Source organism: Anoplopoma fimbria, chromosome 11 (assembly GCF_027596085.1).
Source record: "Anoplopoma fimbria isolate UVic2021 breed Golden Eagle Sablefish chromosome 11, Afim_UVic_2022, whole genome shotgun sequence".
In the NCBI taxonomy this organism is placed as follows: Eukaryota; Metazoa; Chordata; class Actinopteri; order Perciformes; family Anoplopomatidae; genus Anoplopoma; species Anoplopoma fimbria.
This window is the reverse complement of record NC_072459.1, coordinates 9,977,718-10,003,000: the sequence shown is the minus strand read 5'-3', so window position 1 is coordinate 10,003,000 and position 25,283 is coordinate 9,977,718. Positions and strand designations below refer to the sequence as shown.

At 42.3% G+C, this 25,283-nt stretch overlaps 1 protein-coding gene across 3 annotated transcripts in view; it reads left to right on the top strand.

Annotated features, from left to right (window-relative positions):
- The window catches only part of cep112 (centrosomal protein 112), a 95,679-nt gene that overhangs the window by 11,750 nt on the left and 58,646 nt on the right, over positions 1-25,283 (top strand). For 2 of the 3 annotated variants that reach the window (XM_054607406.1, XM_054607405.1), the window contains exons 7-17: positions 632-679; positions 798-869; positions 6,701-6,787; positions 10,029-10,128; positions 10,638-10,756; positions 11,281-11,424; positions 15,624-15,778; positions 16,179-16,308; positions 16,424-16,516; positions 16,712-16,771; positions 17,947-18,026. In XM_054607406.1, coding sequence (XP_054463381.1) covers positions 632-679; positions 798-869; positions 6,701-6,787; positions 10,029-10,128; positions 10,638-10,756; positions 11,281-11,424; positions 15,624-15,778; positions 16,179-16,308; positions 16,424-16,516; positions 16,712-16,771; positions 17,947-18,026 — 1,088 coding nt within the window. The remainder of the gene's footprint in view (positions 1-631; positions 680-797; positions 870-6,700; positions 6,788-10,028; positions 10,129-10,637; positions 10,757-11,280; positions 11,425-15,623; positions 15,779-16,178; positions 16,309-16,423; positions 16,517-16,711; positions 16,772-17,946; positions 18,027-25,283) is intronic. The other variant, XM_054607407.1, reaches the window with a different exon arrangement.

Genomic DNA, 25,283 nt, shown 5'->3' with positions numbered 1-25,283 from the left:
TATAGACAGCCTCAGAGCTTGAGAGAGAAACACTGTATGATAGTGTGAGTTCACCAGAAAATAATGGGGTCACAAACAAATGTCAAATAGGGGTAAAATAACAGCAAGGTGTCAACACAGAGATCTTTTTTTGTAGTTTGTTTCACAGTCAGTGAGCTGTATTGATGCAATGCTGCAGAGTCATTTGGAGTGTGACCCCTTTTGTGTTCAGGTTAGCAGCTCACTCTTTTTTTTTTTTCCATCTCTTGTGTTTCATATTATAATCAAAGGACATGCCGTGTCAGTGTTTGGCAAGAACGTATACACATTTGTCTCCATGTGACGGTAAACGGACCGTGGATAGCTTACAGATTAGCGGTCCCCAGTGTTGACAAAAGGGCCGTGTTGGGACGGAAACGGAGCCGGCCACACACACAATGCCTTGAAGTAGCCCGACGCGTTCTGTCTTTCTAAACAGACAAGGGGTTGACGGAAGAGACTCCAGCCACAGCACCGAGCTTTTGATGTGTTCCCCGCATTGTTTATGACAAACTAAGGGCGGAGGTTGGATTCTGTTTGTGGTGGTGAGGCTTTGTTTGGAGAAGAAGAAGAAGAAAAGAGAGGTCTAAAGTTCTTCTTTTAACTCTTTCAGATTGAAAACCCCAGGTACTTACGAGAAAACCCCATTCCCTTCTCTCCGGTAAGTTTTATCTCTATGGGTCTTTTTTTTTTTTATTATTGTTGCGTCTACAGAAAGTGCTGTCTTTTAAACTTTGAATCACCTCATCACCTTGTCTCGCTCCTCTTTACCTCTGTAGATCTTCAAGCAGAGTTTTGGGAGGAACAGCACCCTCGCAGATGATCAGGGCCCACAGCTCGCGTACACCACAGTAAGAGCCCTCAGCAAACCCCAACCGTACTTGAGAGCCTCTGTGTGTGATGAATATCCGAATTCTTTAATGATTCCCTTTTTTTTACATCCAAAGGCAGTACACGATATTTTTTAAAATAGCTCGTCCTTTATTTCCATCCCAGTGAGCTCAAACTTTTCCTACTCACAGTTCAGTACGCTCAGCGTTTGTATAGAGGCAAGTGTTGAACACACAGAGAAGTCAAAGCTCTCTTGACTGCTTTATGGCCCCTTACAGCCATGCACACACAGCTTTGTGCATAGTTTGTATTGTTGAAATGGCCGCGGCGAGCGCTCCTCTTAGAAGACAAAAATAATGCCGGCTCCCAGTGATGACAGTTTTTTTTCCTTATGTGGATTTAAGCTGAAAATCCCATTCTGAAAGCATGCTTTGAAGTCCCTGCCCCTCCCCACCTCTCCCTCCCTTCCACTCATTCTCTCCCCCCTTCCCCACCACCATCGGCCTTTACCCGCACTGGTAAATATAAAACCGAGCATGACTTGGCTGTAATAGCCGTGGCTTTTCATGTCTGCTTTGGGGGAAAGCGCTCCAGTCAGTCAGATGGGCTTCACTGGGGAGAGGGCAGAGAATGGAGGGAGAAAGGGGTGAGAGAGAGAGAGAGAGAGAGAGGACGTGAGACATGATGGACAACAGTGGTGTTGCTTATCAACCTGTCATAACAAAGTTCTGTTTGTCATTCACATGCATATACACACACATTCCTCCATACGCATCCACCCAGTCGGCCGGTCTACCTGTGGGTTTATATTGAGTGTAGCAGCACCAACACGAAAACATTAAAGCAGCGTCCTATTCTGTTTGATCCTGCCTCAGACTGCCGGACAGGCTACACATACAGCTGTGTGTGGAGGGAATATGAATTTATCACATCTCAGAAGACCATGTTTATCCTCCACACCAACTTTACTTTGTACTCGGGTAACTCATCAACTGGGAACGCTGTGTAAATCAAACTACGATTTTTGTTAATCTGATAATTAAGAATAGTTTCTCCCTCTCTTGTATGTACGTAGTATATATGGTGGACTAAATACCATTCAGATTCAGTTTGTACGTATGTGGCCTTGAACTACAGCATGACGTTTTAGGAGAGAGGAAACTGGACTGGCCTGTCATTTCCACTGAGGCCAGAATGCTCTCAGTATGGGAACCAGTTCAGGAAAGTCACAGAGAAACATTGGGAGGGACACATTGGGAAATTGGAGGAAATGGTGCAGAGCTGGAGTAGTTTTCCCCTCATGGTGCTTAGGTGTGTGCCTTCTGTCAATCTATAGCGTTTCTGTTGTATTCTACCGTACACGGAATTTAATTAAAATAAAGCTGTAGGGAAAATGTGAGTGGAAAAAGAAGATGTGTCCATTCATTGAAAGAGAGACTATTAAAAATGTGTGTCGTAGTCATACATTCTATTCCTCCAAGGTTAATAGAAGTCACCGCCAACAGACTGTGCTCATGCTTGTTAGCCCGATGAATCATACTGACTTACTGATTCTCTGACTTTCTTTCTCTAGCATCACCAGCAGGTCAGCGTCTTCACTTGTCCTGCGAAATATCTCAACGTCTGTTGGACACATTGGCACAACATTTGCTACAGATTTATCGTACTGATTTCGGTGGTCCGCTGAATCCACCATGAGGTTGGCATTTGTATTGTTTTGGTTAAATGTATAATAATCTGTTGGATCGGTTGCCATGCAATTTGCCAAACGCATGCATGTGCCCCTCAGGATGAATTGTAATCACCATGGTGATCATTTAACTTTTCATCTAGCCGCCATCAGGTCATAACGTTGAAGTTGTCAAAATACTTTGGTTTATGACCTGCAAATCTAACGACATTCCCATCAGCCATATACTCTGCTGCGTTGTGCCGGTGCCTCTCCGATTCCCTTTGTGAGGTTCCGGGAATTCCCTTTTGACTACACCCTCTGCCCTGTAAAAGAGGACTCATAATAGGCCTGTGGTTTATGACATGCTATTGTAAAGCTTTTTCTTCTGTTTTTTTATACATTATGGCTAACTCATCCTGTGTCTTAATTCACCTTAAGCCATAAAGAGAGTTATGTGGGTTTCAGGAACTCAGAACCCTTACAGGATACAGCTGTTACCTCACACACAGTATTTTTCTATGGAAGTGACTCGAGTCACCAATCCCACCTTAACCATATCATCCTCAAAAGCCACATTAAGCTTTCCTGCAGAAACCATTGAGGCCTTGTCCAACGCTGCCATTGCGTGGCTGTCTGGGCCCAGTCTAGGAAATCACAGTGACATCACTTCCCCTTAATCCTGAGAGCCTAGTTGAAAATTTACCTAGGTTTAAAGCGTTATACACGCCACATGTCATTAAGCCGGCGGCAGCTTAACGTACATCTCGGCTTTCACACCAGAACTCATCCTCCCGCTTAAGCTACTGACTGCATTGGTAGGAATGCTGACTGCTCTTTTCCTATCGGAACAATGAGCGGCAGCTGAGAAACGTTGCCTTTGAGTCACTCTGCTCATACAGTTTGTTTGCTCATGGGCGAGTTGTGGGAAATGCCTGGCAGGAGCAACGAAGTCCTGCTAATCCTCCAGCACGCTCTAGAAGTGCTCAGCGTTACGAGAGCTCGGTCTTTATTTTGAAATTCAATTAAATGGCGAGTGATGAGTTGGGCTCAGCCATCGGTCCCGAGTTGTGTGTGATTACAGAAGAAGATACCAAAAGGCTCATTAAAGCGCCCCATCTTTCTCGTAAAGTTTGCATGTGATTGCGTGCATGCTGTCTTCAAACTAACCCCCTTTGGTACCTGACCTGAGGGATTGCTGGCACCAGGCGCAGCATATTAGACGAGTGTCTTCGTGTCAAGCAGTCAAACTCTAACGGTCACAAGCGCCTGACTGGGGATCAGATCCCCTTTGCTTTCCGTTGCTGTAATGATGCAGTCTCTCTAATCTAAGGATCCTCTGGGAAGGAGCTTGAGCTCTCAGCCTGTGATTTATAGGGCCATAGCCTTTCTTATCTGAACGCTTTTCAAAGCTAAAAAAGAGCAAGCGCAGACTCAGTAGTTTAAAGGGGACAAGTTCCTAAGACTGATTCGGGCTGAGAGACACAAGGGACCGACCATGTTCCATAATGATACAGTTACTGTTTCAAGCCCTTCTGTCCTCTGTACTTGGTTAGTATGTACTTGATGTATTTATATGAGCAATTCTGAGTAGTAATGTTTACGTACTCTGTGCCTGGAAAGTTTTTTTTTTATCCAACCTCACTATCTGGACAGACTGCAGTAAATTAACTTCTTGTCAGAGTGCGGATATGACATCTAGCTGCTCCTCAGAAGATAGCAGAACGCTGCATACCGACTATCCTCCAGCCTCTGTGTTTACCGAGGATGAAAGACGGGGGGGGGCATTGTGCATCTCCGGCAAGATGAAGGAGATCCACAAACGCAACCTTGCTTTGTGAAGCCCAAACAGTTAGCAGAAAGATTTGTGCGCACATCCCTCTGAGGGGGGGAAAAAAAGGGCCTTGACCCCGCCGCACCGGTTTTGAGAGCAGAAAAAGCAACTGTTTTCCGTCTTCTCCTTGCATTCCGTCTCTCATATGCCCCCCCTCTCTTCTTTTCTTCCCTCCCACCCTCTCATCCTTCTCATGAGCGGAGTGTCAAAAAAACATGGCATCTTACAGCGCTCGCTACGACTCTGAAGAAGAGAAGAGGGGAAAAAAGCTGTACCATCCAGTCGGGCTGATTGAAGGCATCTCAGACGCCTTAGGTGTACGACATTCCTCCTCCTCCTTCTTCCTTCACTGACGACTTTATAAACAAGTTTCAAACGCCCCTGATCTAGTTTGACAAACTTTCTCCAAAGAGCTTTTGAAGAGAGGATGAGAAAGTGACACCCCCACATGTGCGTTTTTTTTGAGGGGGGGGGGCGCGACAGCAGAATCAGGTCCTCACTTACTCGTCTGCTTTTCAATCACTGCCATCTCTCTCTTTCTCTCACTTTCTTTTTCTTTTTTTTCTTTCCCCATTCCACTCTGACAGGTCTCCTGTAGTCCCCTCAATTGCACAAGAAATGGTGGTAAACCAAGAAAAAAGTATAAAGAGAGAACACTTAACAGAGCTTTGTCAAGGATAAAGAGTCTACATGTAGCTGGAGTGCAATAATGGGGAGAGGCGTCTAGAAGGAAATTGTGAAAATGTGTTTTTTAGATGGACTTTTTATTTATTTTTAATTGAATGTTCATCCAACAGAAAGTGCTGACATCTTCACAACATATAACTCTTTGGTTATATAGATGCTGACATTTCAACACCAAAGCATGGATGCATATTTCTCTCAATCATCCAGTATGCCGTTGATGTCTGCCCTGTATTGTATTGTATCAATATTTACACACTTAACCACACCGTAATTAAATATTACTTTTAATCAGGCCATCATCACAGCTGCTCTCCTTTTTGATTTTTACCCGGAGAAGGTTTAATGTGGTTTGACTGTGCCAAGCGACGTCGTGGGAATTTTTTCTACTTAATTGTGTTGATGACTAGAACAAACAAGAGCTAGCCTCCGGGATATTGTTAACCGCTGACATGTTCACACACACAGCCACACTTTCAAAGGGAGAACGTTGTCACCCTGCTCCAGGGTTTGATTAACGCGCTAGAGCAGACGGTGACTAAACACGAGTGGTGACATCAAAGTGAATGGTCAGCCATTCAGTTATTTCTGTCTGAGGTTCTCCTCTGTTTCGCCGTGCGTTGTGTCTTTGTGAGTGGAGACATCTTGTGTGTCATTTTTAGCAAACGGTCTAGGGAAAGTCTGAGGAAAGCATATTGTTTTAAGAAGCAAATGTGATTCACAAAAGACCAATTGATAAAAAATAATCAGCTGTTTATTTTTAAACAAACAAAAAAATGCTTTTACTTTTTAGCCCCACTAGTTGTAAGGGTCTGAATTAAACAGAAAATGTGTAATGAGCGTTTTAGCTCACAGGCCTTTCGGATGAACTTCGTGATAATTATTTCCAGTAATGAATGACTAATCACACATTTTGAATAAAGAGACCATAGAAGAAGAGCTCATTATTTCATTTGACTTAGACCGGGAAGCCGCCTAGCTTTAGGAGATCTGCTCCAACATGCACATGACAACGCTGAACTTTTGATCCTCTGAAAACACTGTGTTCAAATGAAGACAGCCGCTCTCTTAATGATTAACTGCTATGTGTTCTCAGAAGTGCACACACACACACAAACACACACACACACTGTCACTTTGTTGTGCCAACTATAGACTGACTGAAGATGTTATCGGCAACATGTACACACATAAAAAACACACACAGTTGAAGACATCTCAGCTCCGTGCTGTTTTTTTTGAAGCTCTGCACACGGATAAATGTTTTAAAATGTTAATGTGGTTTATTTCATCATCAGCCGCGCTTGTGTGCAAGACGGGACACACTCTATCTTCTTTCATCCAGATTCGTGTTATCTCTTTTATCCTGTCACAATATATGACTTTTCTTTTCTTTTTTTTCCATGGCATGTCTCTAAAATAGAAAGTTATGGCACGGATCTCAATATTTAACTCCCCAGAACAAATTTTGTTACTTGTGTTGCCTTGTAATAACTAATATTTCATCCGTGAAGCAGATGTTTTTTTTTTTCTTGCTTACCAACTTTATTTCATATATGGAAATAAAAAAGGGATTTCACTCAGTTAGTTATTTAAGCGTTAAAAGTGCTCCAGAAGTCCAAAGTGTTACATATATGACATTTTTGTTTTCTGTGTGTTTCCAGACTGAGATGAAGATCAAAGTTCTGGAGTCCAAGCACCAGGAAGAGAAGTTGAAGATGCAACAGAGGCACGATGCAGATGTTGAGAAAGTAAGAATCTAAATTTAAACGTAGTAAATACTCTGATTTCTGGCTGTAGTTTGTAGCGTTTGAGAAAAGGCTCATTGGCTGAACTAATTTCAATATATTTAATGGGTCTTTAGGGTAACAATAAACTATGTAGCATCACGGCTCACGCCACAATACATTTGGCTGTGGGGAAATGACGGAAAGACTATAAGTTATTCGTGCTTTGATATTCACTATTACTTTTGGCTATAGAATCATCTATTACAATAATAAATGCTTGTTAACGTCCTATAGTGATACGTTTAAGATAAGATAAGATAAGATAATCCTTTATTAGTCCCGCAGCGGGGACATTTGCAGGCTTACAGCAGCATAGAGTAAAGTGCACACAAGAGACATAGTAAGAAAGACAAGATAAAAATGAAAAAAATGAAAGAAAAAAAAAAAAAACCCAAGTATTATAAATAAGCAATAAAAACAGTAGAAAAACACAATAACTGAAATATAATATTTACAGACAGAAAAAAACTATTTTAACTATTTATTATTTACTATTTTAACTATTTATTATTTATTTTAACTAGTTTATACTGTAGTCTTAATGCCTAGATATTTAATTGTTATAGTTTGACTTTGTCTTTGCAAGTCATCATCTTCTGGAGTAAGACGCCCAATCAGAGTCTGAATGTGAAGGGCGTAGTGTGACCGTCGCTGAATCCCATTCTTGGATGCTTTTCTACTGCTTTCTTTTTGATATTCATGAAATAATTTGCTCATCTTCACTTAATACATCTCATCAGACAAAGGTGAGTTCAAGTGTATAAAACCCAAACTGAGTTTTAGTAAAAACTACCAGTACTGGTAGAATATCCAATACATAATAAAAGAGATGTTAGCAATCCTCCTAGTTCCACTTATTTAGCAGAAATAACACAGAAGGAGTTTCGGTGGACAGGCCGCGTAACGATGCCCATCTCTGGCTCTTGATTCCGTTTGGTGGCTAATGAAAAGGAAAAAGAACGATCCTCTCCTCTCCTCATCGCCCCACACCGCAAATAATCAGCACTTCAAAGCTCCTTGTCAGCGGGTGAGAATAGCAGTAAAGCTGGTTTATTTCACACTTGGTGCCCATCAATTGGGCTGCAGAACAAGCACCTGGGATCTGTCACGTCCTCGCTATGACTTGCCTTTGCTGCCACAGAAGCTTTTAATAAAGGTGGGGGAAAAAAACAGTCCAATTTTCTCTCCACTTAAAGATGCCCATTGCTTCTTTGTGTTTGACAAGAGACAGGATGACAGCTCGCTCGCTCCCCCTCGCTCCCTCTCTTTAATTACATACAGATTGCGAGTTATGTCCGATTTAATTTCCTCAGAATTCGACCAAGTATTCCCTCTAATGGCTTCAAAGGGGAGTGATTCGGGGGGTGCGCTACGACGAGCCTGACGGAAGGTGTGCAAGCTGGGTTTAGTTTTAATTAGTCTCTTTACTGTATGAATAATATATAGGCTGCTGAAAGGCTACTGGTCATTGTGGAGAGGGAGATGAGAGGACAGTGTGTGTGCTGATGGTTGTGGATCAGTGCTGTGTTTAGTTCTCAAATATTGAATAACTTCATGTGAAGAGGCATGTGTTTATGTTTTTTTCTGATCATTCTAATGATCTGAGACTAACAGTAGACCACAGTGTACACCAGAAGACAATAGAGAGTCATTATTAACTGTATTTTCTTTTGAATGCGATTGGGATTCAATTACATTCGTGTTTTTGTGGAGAATGTTGCTTTCTGTTTCTCTGTTTACACAGAGACCATACTCCAGATATTGTAGTTTGTCATTTTCTCCAGTTCACTCCTTTCACTGGGGATATTGGTTAAAGTCACAGACGGCCAGCTGGATTCCCACCCACATTAGGATGTCTTTATAAAAGCCTAAAATGAGCACCCTAAAAGCTCTCATTTCCCACGCTCTAGTGCACTCTCCCTGGACCCGACTGTGTTTCACCGACCTTGCACAGTGGAACCCCTAAAAATAAAAATAGTCTCTGGGCTGGATAAATTGAAAAAAAATTGTTGATCTCTAAATGTTTGGTGAACTTTGCTCCGATCACCCCCATCCTCCTTTCATCTCCAGCATCCCATTCACACAGAGAGGATGACAGGCTAGGCAACTAAGTGCACTTTGGTAGAACAAAATGCTAGAGAGATAAAGTCCTTATGGGCGGTTCTTGACAAAAAACATAACCTTACTTCTTACTTTCTGCCATTTTAACCAGAAAATGTATTGTGTTTTGTTATTTGGATAGGTAATACCATGTAAATAAAGTCATTATTAATTCAAATGAGGTTCAGATTAATGTTTTAATATAGATATATCGGTATGTTGAGTGCAGATCAAACATACCTATAAAAAGCAATTTTACAAGAAACTGTTGGCAGAAAACAACCCTGGTGATGAACAATATAAAATGTTCCTTTTACCAAACCAGGAAGTAGACACTCCCTCAGACCACCTGCATAATGTGCATGTACATTATGCAGTTGTGACATCTTCTTCCTCAATATGGAGAGTGCTAGACCGTCCTTATACTGGAGCTCCAACTCTCCATGGCCTTATTTAACTAATGGCTCACAGATGGCAGCAGCAGATGCGGTTACCTCATCACACCTTGGCACAGGTGGTTCCCTCAGATGGCATTTCACTCATACGGTTAGCCTGCAGCCTCCCTAGGATTAGATAGGAATGTGGAGGATGAGGTCTTGTCAGGTCATACAGTGAATTAGACCAAATGTTCCACGTCATTTTAAATAACATCTTTATCTACTTTATTTTGTCAAATCATCATGATTGCTAATAAATGTCTGTTTCGTTGGAGTGTTGCAACATGTGAACATTTTTGTTCTCTTGCTAGCAGACGTCTTCTTCCCTGCCTTGTTGGCACATCGCTGCATTTCTTGGCGTGTTACTCCCACCTGTAGATTGGTGGAAAAATGTAGAAACCATTGCCAAAATATGCATCTGTAAAGCAGGGATCCACACATAAAACACTGCGCCAGAGGGCTACTGGTGGTCAGAAACTCCACAGAGTACTTTTTTAAAGGGGATTACTGTATATATTTGTGTCACAAGTAGACTTATAACTTTGATAGCTACTGGTAAAAGTAAAAAGCTTCAGCAATGACACTTTAACAAGAACCTCTGTCATGTTTGCAATAAGTAAAAATGAATATGGTGTCAAAAACAATCTCCCCCTCTCCTTTCTCAGATCCTGGACCGAAAGAATGGTGAGATTGAGGAGACGAAGAGCGTTTATCGGGCCAAGCAGAAGGAATCGGAGGAGATGATCCGTAAACTGGAGAGGAGAGGTGAGAGGTCACAGGATTGCAGGGGTTAACTGGAAGGATGTTTATACTAGTGTCTCTGAACACTCAGTGTAAAAAGGCCTGAGAAGATACAATTCCACGAGAGACTGCGCTGGTGTGGAGTGACGTTCTCCAGCTGTGCTGCTAAATCCAAATTTTAATCCGACAATGTCTGCCTTTTTATTCATCTCCTCTTCCCCTGTTCCTCTCTTACTTCTCGCTTCTCTGCTCTCTTGTGTGTCTCTAAAAGTATTTGATGAGAAACATATAAACTTGGCTAAGGGCGGCGCTACTGGCCATTTTATTGAAGCAATATCTTTATTGACATTGATTTACTGACAGCGCATCAATGTGTGTGTGTGTGTGTGCATGTGTGTGTGTGTGTGTGTGTGTGTGTGTGTGTGTGTGTGTGTGTGTGTGTGTGTGTGTGTGTTTGTGTCCCTCTGTGCACATACCCTGAGGCAGGGCCTGACTACTCTTCTCCGTGTGTTTGCGTATGTGCTGTTCCACAGTTCAAAGTGTGCTGCGGGAATCCCAGGTCATCTGCGAGAGCAAAGAGAAGCAGATCGCTGAGCTGAAGAAGATGTCGGATCAGAGCGCCGACTCCTTAAAAAACGAGTGGGAGAAGAAGGTATGAGGAGAAGTTGAAGGGGTTTGAATGTTCTGCAGCCCAACCCCCCTGTAAGCAGCCCTGAGCCAGAGGAAGACCGTTTGATAGCTTGAGACTAGCAGGCAAGCTCTGCTGTATTGTTAGAAAAAAATATTTATTCTTTCATGCTCTGCTTAAGTGAGTGTAATTTATTTTTTTTGCACTAAAAAATGAATGCTCTCTGCCCTGGGTAAATTGTGTTTTCACTCCTGATAGCTCGAGCTAACCAAGCTCAATAAGATACTAATGAAATTTCCCCTCATCTCTTCAGGGTCACTTAGCACGTGATGAACTGCAATATTTCTCAGATGTAATAATAAAAAAATCTACTTAGGCGTACATAAATGTGGTTTATTTCCCCTTGAACAAGCAAGACATTCAATGCATAAAGAAATAGATTATAACAGAGGCAGTGGCAAAAAGAACTGAAGCAAAGTATTCTGTGGAAATACACGGAGACAGATGTTTTTCTGTGACTGATACATAGTTATTCTTTGCCCCTCCAGCTGCACGCTGCTGTGACAGAGATGGAGCAGGAGAAGTTTGAATTGCAGAAGAAACACACTGAGAACATCCAGGAGCTGCTGGAGGACACCAACCTCCGGCTGGCTAAGATGGAGACCGAGTACAGTGCTCGGTCACAGGCAACTGTGAGTACAGGAGCAGGGGTTAGTGTGCATGTTTAGAAAGTGATCAAGCTGAAGGAAACTTTAGTTTTTTTCAGCGCTTTGTATTATTTACAGCCGCTTTCTGTAGAAGAGAAAACTTGTGGCATCAAGTAATAACACTTTGAATATTTTTTAACTTTCCCCAGACCTCATGTAACATGATTTAACTTGGATTAGTACTCATGTTTATTCCATTCGCCTGTTGAGCTTTCGCCTGCTGCTGTTTGGGGGATTCATCTCAAACCGCAGCAGGAGATTCAAGTGTTCAGACACTTCAGATTATTTTATACACCAAACACCAGACTTCCACTGGAACAAACAGGATTCTGGGTGAGGAGATGAGTGTATTTTTTTGCATAACATTCTTGCCTTGTTTAGCTCTAAGGAAAGTGTATACATGTGTAAAATCTCTCATTTATACAACAGTGAACCGTGTAACTCCATGGTTCAAATGAGGGGAGACTTCCTGTAACCTTTGAGCGAGAATGACTCGCATATCTTACCTCTGTCATCTTTAAAAAGGTCTTTGATCCAAGTGTGTATTATGTCGTCCACATACACACACACACACACACACACACACACACACACACACACACACACACACACACACACACACACACACACACACACACACACGTATCTCCTAAAGCTACAGTGTCTTTGATGTCATATGAAAGGATTTGGTTTTTAAGTGTCGTCGTGCACATTACACTAATAGGGATCATCAACACCAGAGGCCAGTCGAATACACTGCTTCATAAATAGTATTGTTATGAGTAGTATCAGCATTCCAGGGCACTCATACATATCACACATACACACACATATCGCTTCTGGCCTTAATCTGTCAGCAGGACAACATTTAAAATGCATCAAACACTGGACAGTGCAGGGCCGGTGGTGAGGCCCCTCTTTTAATAATTAAGGACAGACGAGGCCTGAGAGGATGAAAAGAGCCCCTGTCACTGTACATTAGCTGCTCTCCTGCTGTGAGTTTGGCCTGACACACACACACACACACACACACACACACACACACACACACACACACACACACACACACTCACACACACGTGCCTTCTGTGGGTTGTTCAGCGTGAACTTTATCTCAGATGAGTTATTACAGCACACTTGTTTTGTGGTGGGTGTCTCTAAACCTAAATCTTTAGAATCAATGTTGTCTTGTGTTCTTTTTTTTGCAAAACGTGTCTCTTGTCTCTGGTGACTTTTCGCTGACAGTTATACAAGTAAAAAATGTCAGTCGGTCAGAAGACTTTAGTTAAGATAAGATAAGATTAAATAATCCTTTATTAGTCCCTCAAAGGGGAAACTTGCAGGTTAACAGCAGCTGAGTGGTTAGTGCAAACAAACAGATAAGAGACATATGTATAAAAGCAGACCCAAACCAGTATAATAAATAAGTAATCACACAGTAAAAGTATAAGAAATAAGTAAGAAATAAAACAACAATAACTAAAATATGATATAAACGGACAGAATGATTGTTAATATTGCACATAAATGGATGTTATCCAATATGCAGACATCTTGTGCTGGTAGAGTATTCAGTCCTCCACGACTTAAACCCAGTACTTCCAGTAGCTTTGACTGTGGTTTGTACAATTAATAATATTACATGCCTATTTGTTTCAGGCTCCTACATTTCCTCTGCTCACTGTGAGGGGGAAGACGAAGCTGCTAATAAAAAGTTAATCCCCAGAACACGATGTGAAAAGTTCACTCAGATCACAGCTGAAGTATTTAAGCCAAGACAAACTCCGATTGACGATTCATTTTCATTTTCAAATAACAGCGAAATGAAGACTGTCCATCTGCCCAACACTACCTGGTTGGATTTCTATCCGACGCAGATCAAAGATCTCACAAGAGGCTTACAGATATGTCAGATGTTGTTATTTTTGGACGCTATCTATGCACAGGGCAGAGCAGATAGAGTGACTGAGTAGGTGTTTGAAAAGGAAGGCAAGCCGGTATCTGCCTCGGTGTTGCACAATTTTAAGCTGTAGACCGTAGTCCATGCATGTCCATGATCCAAATGATTTATAATGGAGATAGGATGAATATGGTCTTGTGGTAAGAGAGAAAAATTTAGGAATATCCCTCTCTTTGTACTGATTTTTGAGTTGAGCTCGTATTTTGTTTTGTTTTCTGTTGTTAGGCCTGTGTGCAAGATAGCTGTGTGTTTTTGTGAATGAACAGTACAATTACTTAAAGTCAGTGGTGTCTTAAAGTGGTATAAGCCTTTTAAAAAACACACCTGTGCGTCCCTATTAGCAGTCATAGTAAATCAGGTGTAAACGTTGTAGTGTTAGTAGGAGTATTTTGGTGACATCCGTCCACGTTTTACTCTGTCTTCCTTTTTTATGTCTTCTATCAGATGTTCTCGTCCACCTGCTGTTCCACCTCTCACACATATAGTTTAAAACTCAAGCACACGCACACACACACACACACACACACACACACACACACACACACACACATTCTGACAAGCCTCAGGAGATGAGTGACGCAGGCTGTCTTCCACATACAAAAACTGTAAAAGTTCATCCATGACTCTTTTTTTTTTTTTTTTTACAAAATTACATGTTGCTTTTTTTTTTCTTTCTCCAAACTTCAAAGACCTTGTCACTTCTAAATCTCAGAGCTCATAACATACATCATGTAGTCTGCTCTTCACACCTTGTAATTCTCCTTCTAAAACACCTAATTAGGGGACGTAGTCTGCTCCCTCAGAGTGCGTCCAGGTGTGCCCGGTCCGGCCTCGGCTCTCTGGCAGGAGATGAGAAGAAGCACCTCTCCATACTAAGTGTCAGCACGCGTCCCGCCACAACACAGGCCCCCTTGTTCTTCTCCTCGGCACCCAGCGCCGCTAACACAAATCTCTCTCACCAGCCTCGCCGGGCGCTGCTCTCTCACTCTGTTCAAACACACGGGCTCCGTCCTTTTCGCCGTCATTCCACCTCCTGTCATCAGCAGCCTCTGTCATCGTCTAAATTGACTAGCGTGCTCCATCTTTAATCAGCGCCCCGTCATCGCCTTTATCAGCCTGCCCACACTGCATTCCACGCTGGAACAAGCGCACACACACACACACACACACACACACAGAGAGACTCACATGCAGCGGGACAGTGTGCATAGAGGGGACGTTTCTTTTCATCAAATGGGTGCAGGAAGAAGCTGTCTGCATCAGCTGGTCTTTGATCGTTGTCTTTATTGAAAATCTTGAATCCTGTTTGAGCTTCTGACATTTTCCAATGAAATAACTCATCAGTGTTGGTGTACAGTGGATTAATCTAATCTCATAGTTTGATTGTTCAGTTTTTTGTAACACAATTTGGACAGTGGAGTTCTCCTGTACATTGAAAGTGTGTCAAATTACAGTGAAGCTCACTCTGGTCTGCACCTCACAGTGTGTATATTTCCAAATTTCTAGAGCATGAGAGACAAACAAAACAGGCACCTGCTGATTAAAATATTTCTCCACAGATCCGCATGTGGCCAGAAACTACACAGTTTACCTTTTAAGCAGCTGGATTTTCAATAATCCTGTTAAATTAATATAATTACTCCACACTATACACTTTTTAAATTAGAGTTACAGGGTTTCTAAATGGCAAAATCACATTGTCTTGCCTATGTTGCTCCAAATGTTACAAGCAACAGAGAGACACACAATAGCTTGGAGCTACAACTATAGAAACTTTTGAACATTTGACTTTGTAGACTGGATGAAATATGTTCACATAATAAGATCTTTGTGTGGCACTGAAAGGGTTTATTCTGGTTCAAGCTCTGGTTCAGTTTGTAAAGAGATGTTTTTGTTTCACAGATCTTTGGAGAATGCCTTTAGACTTGATCTTAAGTACAAATCATAACTGAAACATTGGGTATTTAGAATTTATCTCTCTTTCGTTTCAAACATTTAACAAATTTATTCTCATATTAGTATGTCAAAGAGTCAAAGATGGAGTCAGAGAGGTGGTCAGCTACATTGTTAGCCACATTCTCTCACATTACCAACCAGATTTCTGTGTCTCACTTCACCATGGGAGCATGCAATCCCCTCTGACCCATGACATTTTTCTCAGGCCGGTGCCCTCAGTGGTTCAAGCTGTTTGGTTTAGTGATTTCTGTGTACGCTTGCGGTTCAGGAGCAAACGGTGCGTGAGCTGGAGCTGCGGGTGAAACAGCAGTCTGTGGAGGTGGAGAAGGGCAACGCGCTGCGTCAGAGGGTGACACAGGAGAAGGCCCAGTTGGAGATTCACATTGCATCCATCAGCGCCGAACTGCAGGAGGCCAACAGACGGTCTGTGAAATAGGACGCCATAAAGGGGGGGAGAGAATACTATTTAAAACTATGTGTTTGCCAATGCTTAATAACTACGTTGTCAAAATGTACTCATAAAATATCTTCTTGTGCTCTTAAATCACCTTACTGTCAAGATGCTTGTAAGGAGCCCAGAAATCCTTAGCTTACAAAACCATAGCAACAGGGAGGAGAAGTGGCTCATGTAATGATTTAATTGGTGAATAGGAACGTGTGTGTGTGTGTGTGTGTGTGTGTGTGTGTGTGTGTGTGTGTGTGTGTGTGTGTGTGTGTGTGTGTGTGTGTGTGTGTGTGTGTGTGTGTGTGTGTGTGTGTGTGTGTGTGTGTGTGTGTGTGTGTGTGTGTTAACCAGCCTGTCGTGCTCTTTAACTGTCCACAGAAATATGATTCTGCAGAAGGAGAAGGAGCTGCAGAGGGAGCAGCACGAGCAGACTGTGCAGAAGCTCCACGCCAAACATGAGACTGACCTGAGCCACTTACATCAGGAGCATGATCTGTCTGCTGCTAAGGTCCACATTACCAGTACACCTCCACATGGCGCTCCCTCCCAGTCTGACAAATTTATAGTTAATTGGTACAAAATAGTTGTAGTTTAACAATTTATTCTCTGTTTCTCTCGTTCAGTCCTCTGAGGTGATGGAGGACTTTGAGAAATCTGTAGCTCTACTCAAACAGCAGCTTCTGGACAGTGAACACCGAAGACACCAACAAGTCAGGGTATGATTTGGGTGGTGGTTTGGTTTCAATGTGTATATGTGTGCACGCCTAAACTAGAAAAGCATGTATCTTTTCCATTTGTCACTGCGGCAATACCACATATTGAAGATGCTTGAAGGTTAGAATGGGCTTGTCTTTATGTAATGTGTCACCGTATCCGTCACAGAGTATAATTTCAACTCTGCTTCCTTCCAGGATCAAGAGATGAAGTTTCACCAGGAAAAAGATGAAGTGCAGATCAACTGTGAGAAAAAGGTAGTGTGTACTTCAGAAGAAAAAAAAAAATGGATCCACTGAGCTCCATAGCTGCTGTCGTTGCATTAAAACTGCCCTGGACACAGTTATTACGGTCAAGTGGAGATCAAAGCCGGGAGTCACATGTTCCTTTTTCGTTCCCCTCACTTTTATGTCTGGTCTCGTAAAATCAGGGCCGTGATTAACAAGTAGATGAAGGACTGGGCGAAGAAGAAAGAGAGAAGAATGGGAAATGTTTGATTTAGCACAAAAGTTATAAAGCAAAGAAAGTTGAGACTTGGAGTTTAAAGGAAATCTGAATAAACTTGTAGAGTCACTCTGCGAAAGAGTACCTTCAAAAGAGACTTTTTTCTCATTGAAGTATGGACTGTCAGTGGAGCCGGGACACACTTAATTGCCTTTTACTTTTGAGAGACCCTCTTCAAAGCCATAGAGCAGCTGTAAACCATAGAGTGGAGAGACCATTCCTAACAATCTGAGCTGGACCAGACCGGTCCAAACCAGTCTTCTTAGGTGAAAGTTGGGCTTTAAAGACCTGCTGCACCTGGGTCATCTTCAAAGTGCCATAGTTTATAATATGTGTGCTCGTGGCAGGCTGGCAGACCCAGAGACGGGGCCCCTCTGGCTGAGACACCTGCAAGAACTTAGCAGGCCTTTGTGCACCTCATCCAGGGTCAGGGAGAAATTCAATTAAGCTTCTCTGAAAGAAAGTCAGTAGTTTTGTGTGTTTTTTTTTACGCCTGTATCTTTTTTTCCACCTTCTCCCTTCTGGACGGTGACAGGAGATTTAAACAATGAAGGAAACGAGGAGTCAGTGGTTCATATTCTGTCTTTTCTTTCCCCCGTGAAAACTCCTCTTTCCACTCCTCAAAAGTGGTAAATGAGACACGCGACGGAGGTCAGAGTACGGTATCTGGACGTGACAGGGGCCCATATGGCTGCCACAGATCCAGAGCGAGAGGCCCTCTCTGCTGGCTGATAGGCTCAGATGGTCCTTTTGATGGGGTGATCGAGAGAAGAGACGAGACCAGATGCACAAGGTCACAGACAGGAGAGTTTTGTTGAGTGATGTTTGATGGTGTCTGCTTGTGCACTCACTTACACCTCTCTCTCTCTCTCTCTCTCTCTCTCTCTCTCTCTCTCTCTCTCTCTCTCTCTCTCTCTCTCTCCCTCAGGTTTTGACAATCCACAGTGAAGCAGAGAAAGAGAGAACAGAGGCTAAGAGGAAGATAGCCAGACTAGAAGATGCACTCAGGTACAGTGAAAAAGGCCCTAACTATAAATGTAAATTGTTGTAGTAATAAATGTAAGTGTCACAGTGAAAGTGAAAGTTAAATCAGAATTTAATAGCGCAATGTTTTTATTGAGTACTGATTACAGAGTTGGTATCCAAAAATGCAGTATTTCCTGTGGCAAACACTCATCCTGCATTTATTGACGGGACGATGAAGCACATTTTGGAGGATAAACTCAACATTTTGGTTCATGAATAAAAAAGTTTCACCAAACCATACACTTGACTGGATATCACAGTAATCGCATTAGTGAGAATGATCTATGCATGTGTGTGTCTGAGTGTGGTCCTCCTCCTTTCCTGTTGGCCTAGTATTTAACATAATGGTCTAAAGCACAGTGTGTGTGTCTTTACGTGCATTTCATATAGATTGCAAGCAGGATGCTACAGATATAAAATAATTTAATATAGTTGGGGAAAGTTTTTGGGAAAGATGTTTGCGTGTGCGAACGCAACGCTCAACAAACTCGATCACGATCTAAGAACATCATCAAAACACAGCGAGAGCACCTCGGGTTATTTGACAGGTTTATGGACAAATGTTCTGCTCTATTACTGTTTGTACCGAAGTTGCCCCCGTCGGTCATGAAATTTCCAACATACATAATTCTAGCGGAACATTTATTACAATTATTAGCATCACACATTTGAGCCTTGACTTTGTGGCTTCAAACTTTATTAGAGAGTTGTTTATGTCCTCTGACTGGAGTCTTTGATCATACTAACAGTGTGCATGAATTCTGATTTAAGGTGGAGTTTGGCTTTAACAAGCCAACCCTTGCACTCTCTCTTTGATCTTTTTTTAATTTATTTTTTAGAACTCCGGGTAGTGCCGGTAGAGTGGAGAGCCTGGTAACTGTGGTGAAAAGTCGTACCAATCAGAGCTTCGCACGTGATAAGCATTTGTGTTGTCTGAGAGAAAACTAGCAAACTTAATGCTGCTGTTTAAATCTGCCTCAACACGAATAACCATGTTACTATAAATGAAACACATGATACATTCTATATATAATAAGAAAATCATGACATTACATTTAATTATGATTATCTTATGCATGAGGTAAAATGTAACATGGTTGCTCTTATTGATGAGCAGTCCAACAATAATCCTCCAACTCTACAGTTCCCCTCAGCTCTACAGACCTTTTTAGCGCCTTTCAGCACTTTGTTTTGGATTTGTGGCCCATGACTATACTCTCATCACTCTCATCACTCCCGTTTCTAGCGTTTGCAGGCATCTGTGGGGACCGCTAGTAACTATTACACCACAGAACGCAGGCTTATGTTTGTGTTGGCTTTTGCTACGGACCCAAGGGTGCTTGTTGTTTGGGAGATCGGTGATAGCAGCAATACCAGAAGCAAAGCATTCAGCACTGCACTAGTTATTATTAAACATTAACTCAAAGTACTGCTTGAGATAATAACAATGATTTTGCATCATATATTTGCTGATTATAAATTTTAAAAAAAATCACACATTCTTTAGTTTCCCCATTTTCTTCCCTCTCGGCTTCTTACTCCAACCCGTTAGCTCTATCACTTCCCACCCTCCTCTCCAGAACTGCACAAGCCCATTCTGCGCACGGCCCAGACTCCAACAGAACATTCCACTGGGGTATCCCATACAGCAGATTACAGTATCCCTTGGCGAGAACTTGAATGTGTTCTGCACAATTAAACACAACGGCCATTCAACAAGCTCAGCTCCAGCTCCATCCAAAGCCAGTCACAGTGCCATCACCTCCCCTTGAGAAGTTTTTCAACTCTTCGTCACAATATACCAGCAGCCCAGAGGCAGTCGGTTCAAAATATCGGGTTGAGCGTGGCTGTATTTGTTTGTTTCCTTGGGTCTTAATAAATAGCCCGAGGCGCTTTGTGTCTTAGCCTAAGACTTCTAGAAACAAGGATAGATCCTTTTTCGTGAATAAGAAATTGCATTAAGCTGTAGGACATGGTTATTACTGCTGTTCCTTTGTGTTTCTGTCAGTGTGGAACAACATAAAAACTCATTTTGCAGTTTTTGTGGTATTTAGTATTCAGCGTAAAGATCGCAAAGGGACATTGATGGTTGTGCCTGCTTATTGTTTTCGTTTGTCATTGTCAGCTCGGCAACAGAGGACAAGCTTAAACGCAGCAGACGGATCCGTTTGTGCATAAATTATCCCTTGTTGTTAGTATCAGTAACGAGCCAGTCATTCCCTCGTTTAGTGTTAAACACTGAGAAACTGCAAGTGGCCCATCGGGCTCTTAGCTAATTAAGCACTCAGACTCCTAACTCACGTACACACACACACGCACACACACACACACACACACACACACACACACACACACACACACACACACACACCACACACACAATAAGGAGTCTGATGTCTACCTGCCTGCTGTCGTGGCAACACTGAAAGCCTTTAAAGGCGATCCAGGAGAACTTCAAAGTCATGGCAAGACCGCATGCAGGGTTGTGTGTGTCTGTGTGTCTGTGTGTGTGTGTGTGTGTGTGTGTGTGTGTGTGTGTGTGTGTGTGTGTGTGTGTGTGTGTGTGTGTGTGTGTGTGAAGATGGGTGATGAAATTAAACAAGTTGAACTGCTCAACATGCCCTCCAGATACTGCGTGGTATGTGCGCTGTGTTATGATGAGTGTTGATCCACAGAATCTAATGTTAAAAGGATATGATATCTCTATTTTTACCATTTTACAAGTGTTTAGATTTGTTGCTGAGGATGGATGTGTTGCTAGTTTATATTATGGTTGTTTGTGTGAGGCATATATAGCTGTTATCCACACCCCTTTCTTTACATGGTTAACACTCACTCTTTCCTTCCCATATAAAAAAGGAAAATCACTCTGTCCTGTCCTGCAAATAAGAACACTGCTGTGTCAATCTGAGTTCCAGGTCTTTGTTACTATAGCAACAACAACAGGAAAGCATTACAAAGCTGTGCAGAGAACAAGTTTCTCTCCTCTTCTTTCATCCCAACGCGCCTCAGATCATTACAGGGCATTAGCATAGAGATGGAGAGATGCACCACAGAGGGGAGAAGGGGGGAGAGAATAGGGAGCTCATCTGGGGAACAGCTTGCCTCCGTTTGCAACAGTGACCTCCAAATCGAAATTTCAAAACATCAGAAAATCACCTGAATGTTTTAAAGTAGAGAGGTAAAAGAAAGAAAAAAAAAAAAAAAGCTTGTTTATTTCAACATTACTGTATGAAGAGGCTGTCGTTTATATATATTTTCTTCCTCATACCATTCCAGTCCTGCTTCCTGCAGCTTGGAACCAAAAACTGGCTTTATCAGAACCATGTGCCTGCAAAGGTGTGCTGCAGGGTGGCAGCAGCTCCGCCCGTGTCTCAGCAGCAACTTCTGCTCAGTTTGATCATTTAACAGTTTGGGATGGCAGAGGCAGCGGAGGGAAAGCGTGCTCGCCTTCATGAGAGGCCACACGCTGGCTGTCCAAGGATGGATGTGTGATGATGTGTAGAATTTACAACACCTCTTTCCTTCAGTCATAATCCTGTTCGTCCCTAATTAAAAAGTTCCTGCTGTTCTACTATTGTTTAAATACATTTTTTTTTCTTGTAAGGTGCCCACCACCAAGCTACTGTTTGATTTAGTCATCAACTCTTTGAGACATGAAAACGTTTCCTTTGGTAGGGTATTAATTAATGGGTCTGCATGTCTGCCTTGGTCTGGATGTTGTTGTTTATTTCTCAGTGTTTGTGGTGCCAGCCCACATGCTTCCATGAGATAGCACCACCTCTGCTCTTAAAGGTGTAGGATGCATCCACTATGGTCTTTCATGTTATTTTTGTGTGTGTGCACATGCAAACCATACATCTGTGTGTGTGTGTGTGTGTGTGTGTGTGTGTGTGTGTGTGTGTGTGTGTGTGTGTGTGTGTGTGTGTGTGTGTGTGTGTGTGTGTGTGTGTGTGTGTGTGTGTGTGTGTGTGTGTGTGTGTGTGTGTGTGTTTTGAAGTGGTCTTATCTTTCTCAGCATTCCCTCTCCCATGACAGGATGGGTGGAGGGGAGGCAGGGGTGGTGGTTGTCCGGAGAGGGACCAGAGGTAGCCGGGCGGAGGCTGTGTGCTGCCTGCAATCCCAGTTTGTGTGGAGGTGCAGGAACAGCTGGAGGTATGGATCCTGAATATTGAAAAGCTTCACCGGGGCTCAATAGTTACTCCCATGGCAACGGCATTGAAAGGAGAGGATGGAGACGGGTTAAGCGCCGGTTCGATACTACAGCCCTGACAAAAGAAAAGACTGTGAAACGCTCTTTAACTGCGTCCTTTAGTGGAGGTTGGTTGAGTTTAAGGACAGTTACATCCTCAGATACTCTTACTGAACTCATAAGTATAGTTAAAGGTGCTACATTTAAAATTCAGAGGATTGACGTAGCGGCAAACAACTATTTATCTGTGTTAAGATATAGTGGAGTCATGACATCCTGACTAGAGTCTGAACTCGCTCTCCCTCTCTCTCTCTGTGTGTGTGTGTGTGTGTGTGTGTGTGTGTGTGTGTGTGTGTGTGTGTGTGTGTGTGTGTGTGTGTGTGTGTGTGTGTGTGTGTGTGTGTGTGTGTGTGTGTGTGTCGTAATCTGTGTTTATCTGTGCTTTGTTGCAGGCTGTTCTCATCCAGCGTTCGTAGCTACACCTATGAAAAATAGTGCGCCGTAAATGGTAGATATCCCACGTGTATGTTATCCACGTAATCATGAACGATAAAGAATAAGGATCACAAAAGATAACACAAAGCAGGAGGGTCCAGCAAGCTGTTCTTTCCCCATCTGAAACCAGTCAACGTTGATTTATTTGTCAAGTTACTTGCGTACTTCCTCACCTTAGTTTTGTTGCCTAAACCTAACTTAATATTTCATGATCTTTTCCTAAACCTAACTTTGTTGTTTCCTCTGAAAAGGCAGTATGCATGTAACAAGCGGAAACTGTCACTTGTTGCTGACTTTCACGATAAATGAGGAGTGACTTTTCGTAGGATATCTCATGAACCGTTGTTTGAGGATACGTTCTTTGTTTACATAGCCAGGCCGGCCATGCGTGCATTTATTTGCATGTTAGTCTCTCCGTTTTGCCCCACTGGCTATTTCATCACCAACGCTCCCAATCCTACACACTGCACTTAAAAATGTTTTTAAAAAAAAGGTGTCGGGCTAAGTTTACCATCCGCTATCACTGCAGGAATATCTAACGGAACAAGTCTAGGCCGTATTTCTCTGGTCCTTGTGAATAGTAAATTAAATGTACAGATAATGATTCAGATAATAAGTTTCTACTCTGGATAATAAGTTAATAGCTGCCCTGGCATTTAGTTATTCAGCTATAATTTGTCATATCTGTTCATCTCATCACTTAATATGTGCGCCTGATTGATTTTGCGACATTTCCATATCATGATGTAATGACATTAAATGCCTCACCATGCCTACCTGATTGTCACACATAACCAGATTTGACTTTTTTTTCCATTAAACTATCTTACTTACAAATATGCAGTGGCAGTATATTATTACAGTTAATTAATTCACTGAAACAACTCAATCTGGTTAGATTGTCTTTAGGGCTTTCATTGTCTCATTAAAAAGATTCCAATTTTTTCCATTGTATAATGTTTGGGATATGTAAATACAGTATGTTTACTTTAGGGACTCGTTGCCTAGTTGATTTAGCATTATTATGCTGCAGGCTGCATAATTCATGAAGCCAAATAGCATCTAAATGCACAGCGAAGGGAAGAAAACCCCCGTTCCAAACCATGAGTAAGATCTCTTCCCCCCTCTAGTAAAGAGTGACTTGTGTAGAAATATTAAATAACTTACTGAACTCAAGAGCCATTTTTTTAAGTATGACAGACATGTATTATGTCTTATTGTTCAGCCTCATGTGTATCCACCCACATAGTGGTTCTGTCAGCCTGGTCTGCTCCAGATCCCTCTTCATCCCTCTGTCTCCTTAGGGTGCTCAGTTGGCTTTGACACACTAACCAATGAGAAGGAGAGCCACATTTTTCTTCCCCACTGTTGATGGGAGAGCATGAGCTCCATAGTCCTCGGTTTGTATGGATGAATTGAAATGTCAGTCAGCATGACGCTAAGCCCCGCCCCTTCACTAATGTCCAGTGATCTGCGATACTCTATACTCGACCTTTGTTTGGAATGAATCTATGTATGGCTGTAGATGACGTTTATTTAGGTGAAAATGTCTCTAAATAGTAAAAAAATCATCTCAGTTACCCAGAGTTCAAGGCGATGTCTGGAAGAAGACGTACGAGTCTTCTTCTGCCTGACCAATATTTAAAAAAACATAATTTTACTGTCATAGAAGACCAGAAAAAGTTCACATTTTGAACAGGACTGAGGTGTTTTTTTTATCAAAATAGTTGAATAATTTTCTATTGATTGACTGGTTTATGGTTGCAGCTCTACTGTAAATCTATGGGACTGGTGAAACTAGTTACACATGAAGGTTATTTGAGGATGAGCAATTGTGTAATGCTGATTTACTTTGAGAGAGGCTGGTAGCACAACAGTGAGAGCGAGTACCCAGATGACTGTTGTTACCTGATTCCACTGTACGAGACGGATGATAATAAAGGAGATGCCTCTTACTTTCTACCTAAGTGGCCATTTTGTTTCATATCCTGATATGAAATGCTGTTTATAAACCGGCCACATTTGTTTGCGGTTTTTACAGCCATCAAGCTCAATGATTCTCTGTTTTCTGCTCTCTCGTTTTAACTCATTCTCTCTCCGTCTTTAATATTTTCTTGCCCTCGTGCCGTCTCTCTTTTGTGTTCACTTATTTGTGGTCTGTCTCTTATTCTGCGTCTGTTTCTGTCTTTTTTATTTTCTTCCTCCCCCTTTTCTCTTTCTCCCGGGATGAAAACCAAGCCTGTTTTATTTTTTTCTTCAGAGGGCGCTGAATATTTCAGTTTTGCATTTTCACTCTTTTTATGTGCTCCCTCTATTTTTTTTTTCCAGGCCCCTTTGATGTGTCTGTGGATTCGTTATCATTCCGTTTGGATGAGCTCACAGAAGCAGATGCGCGGGCTCTCGCATGCACTTGCGCACACACCACGTGTACACACACACACACACACACACACACACACACACACACACACACACACACACACACACACACACACACACACACACACACACACACACACACTCTCACTCTCTCAGTCTTTTTATACCAGAGA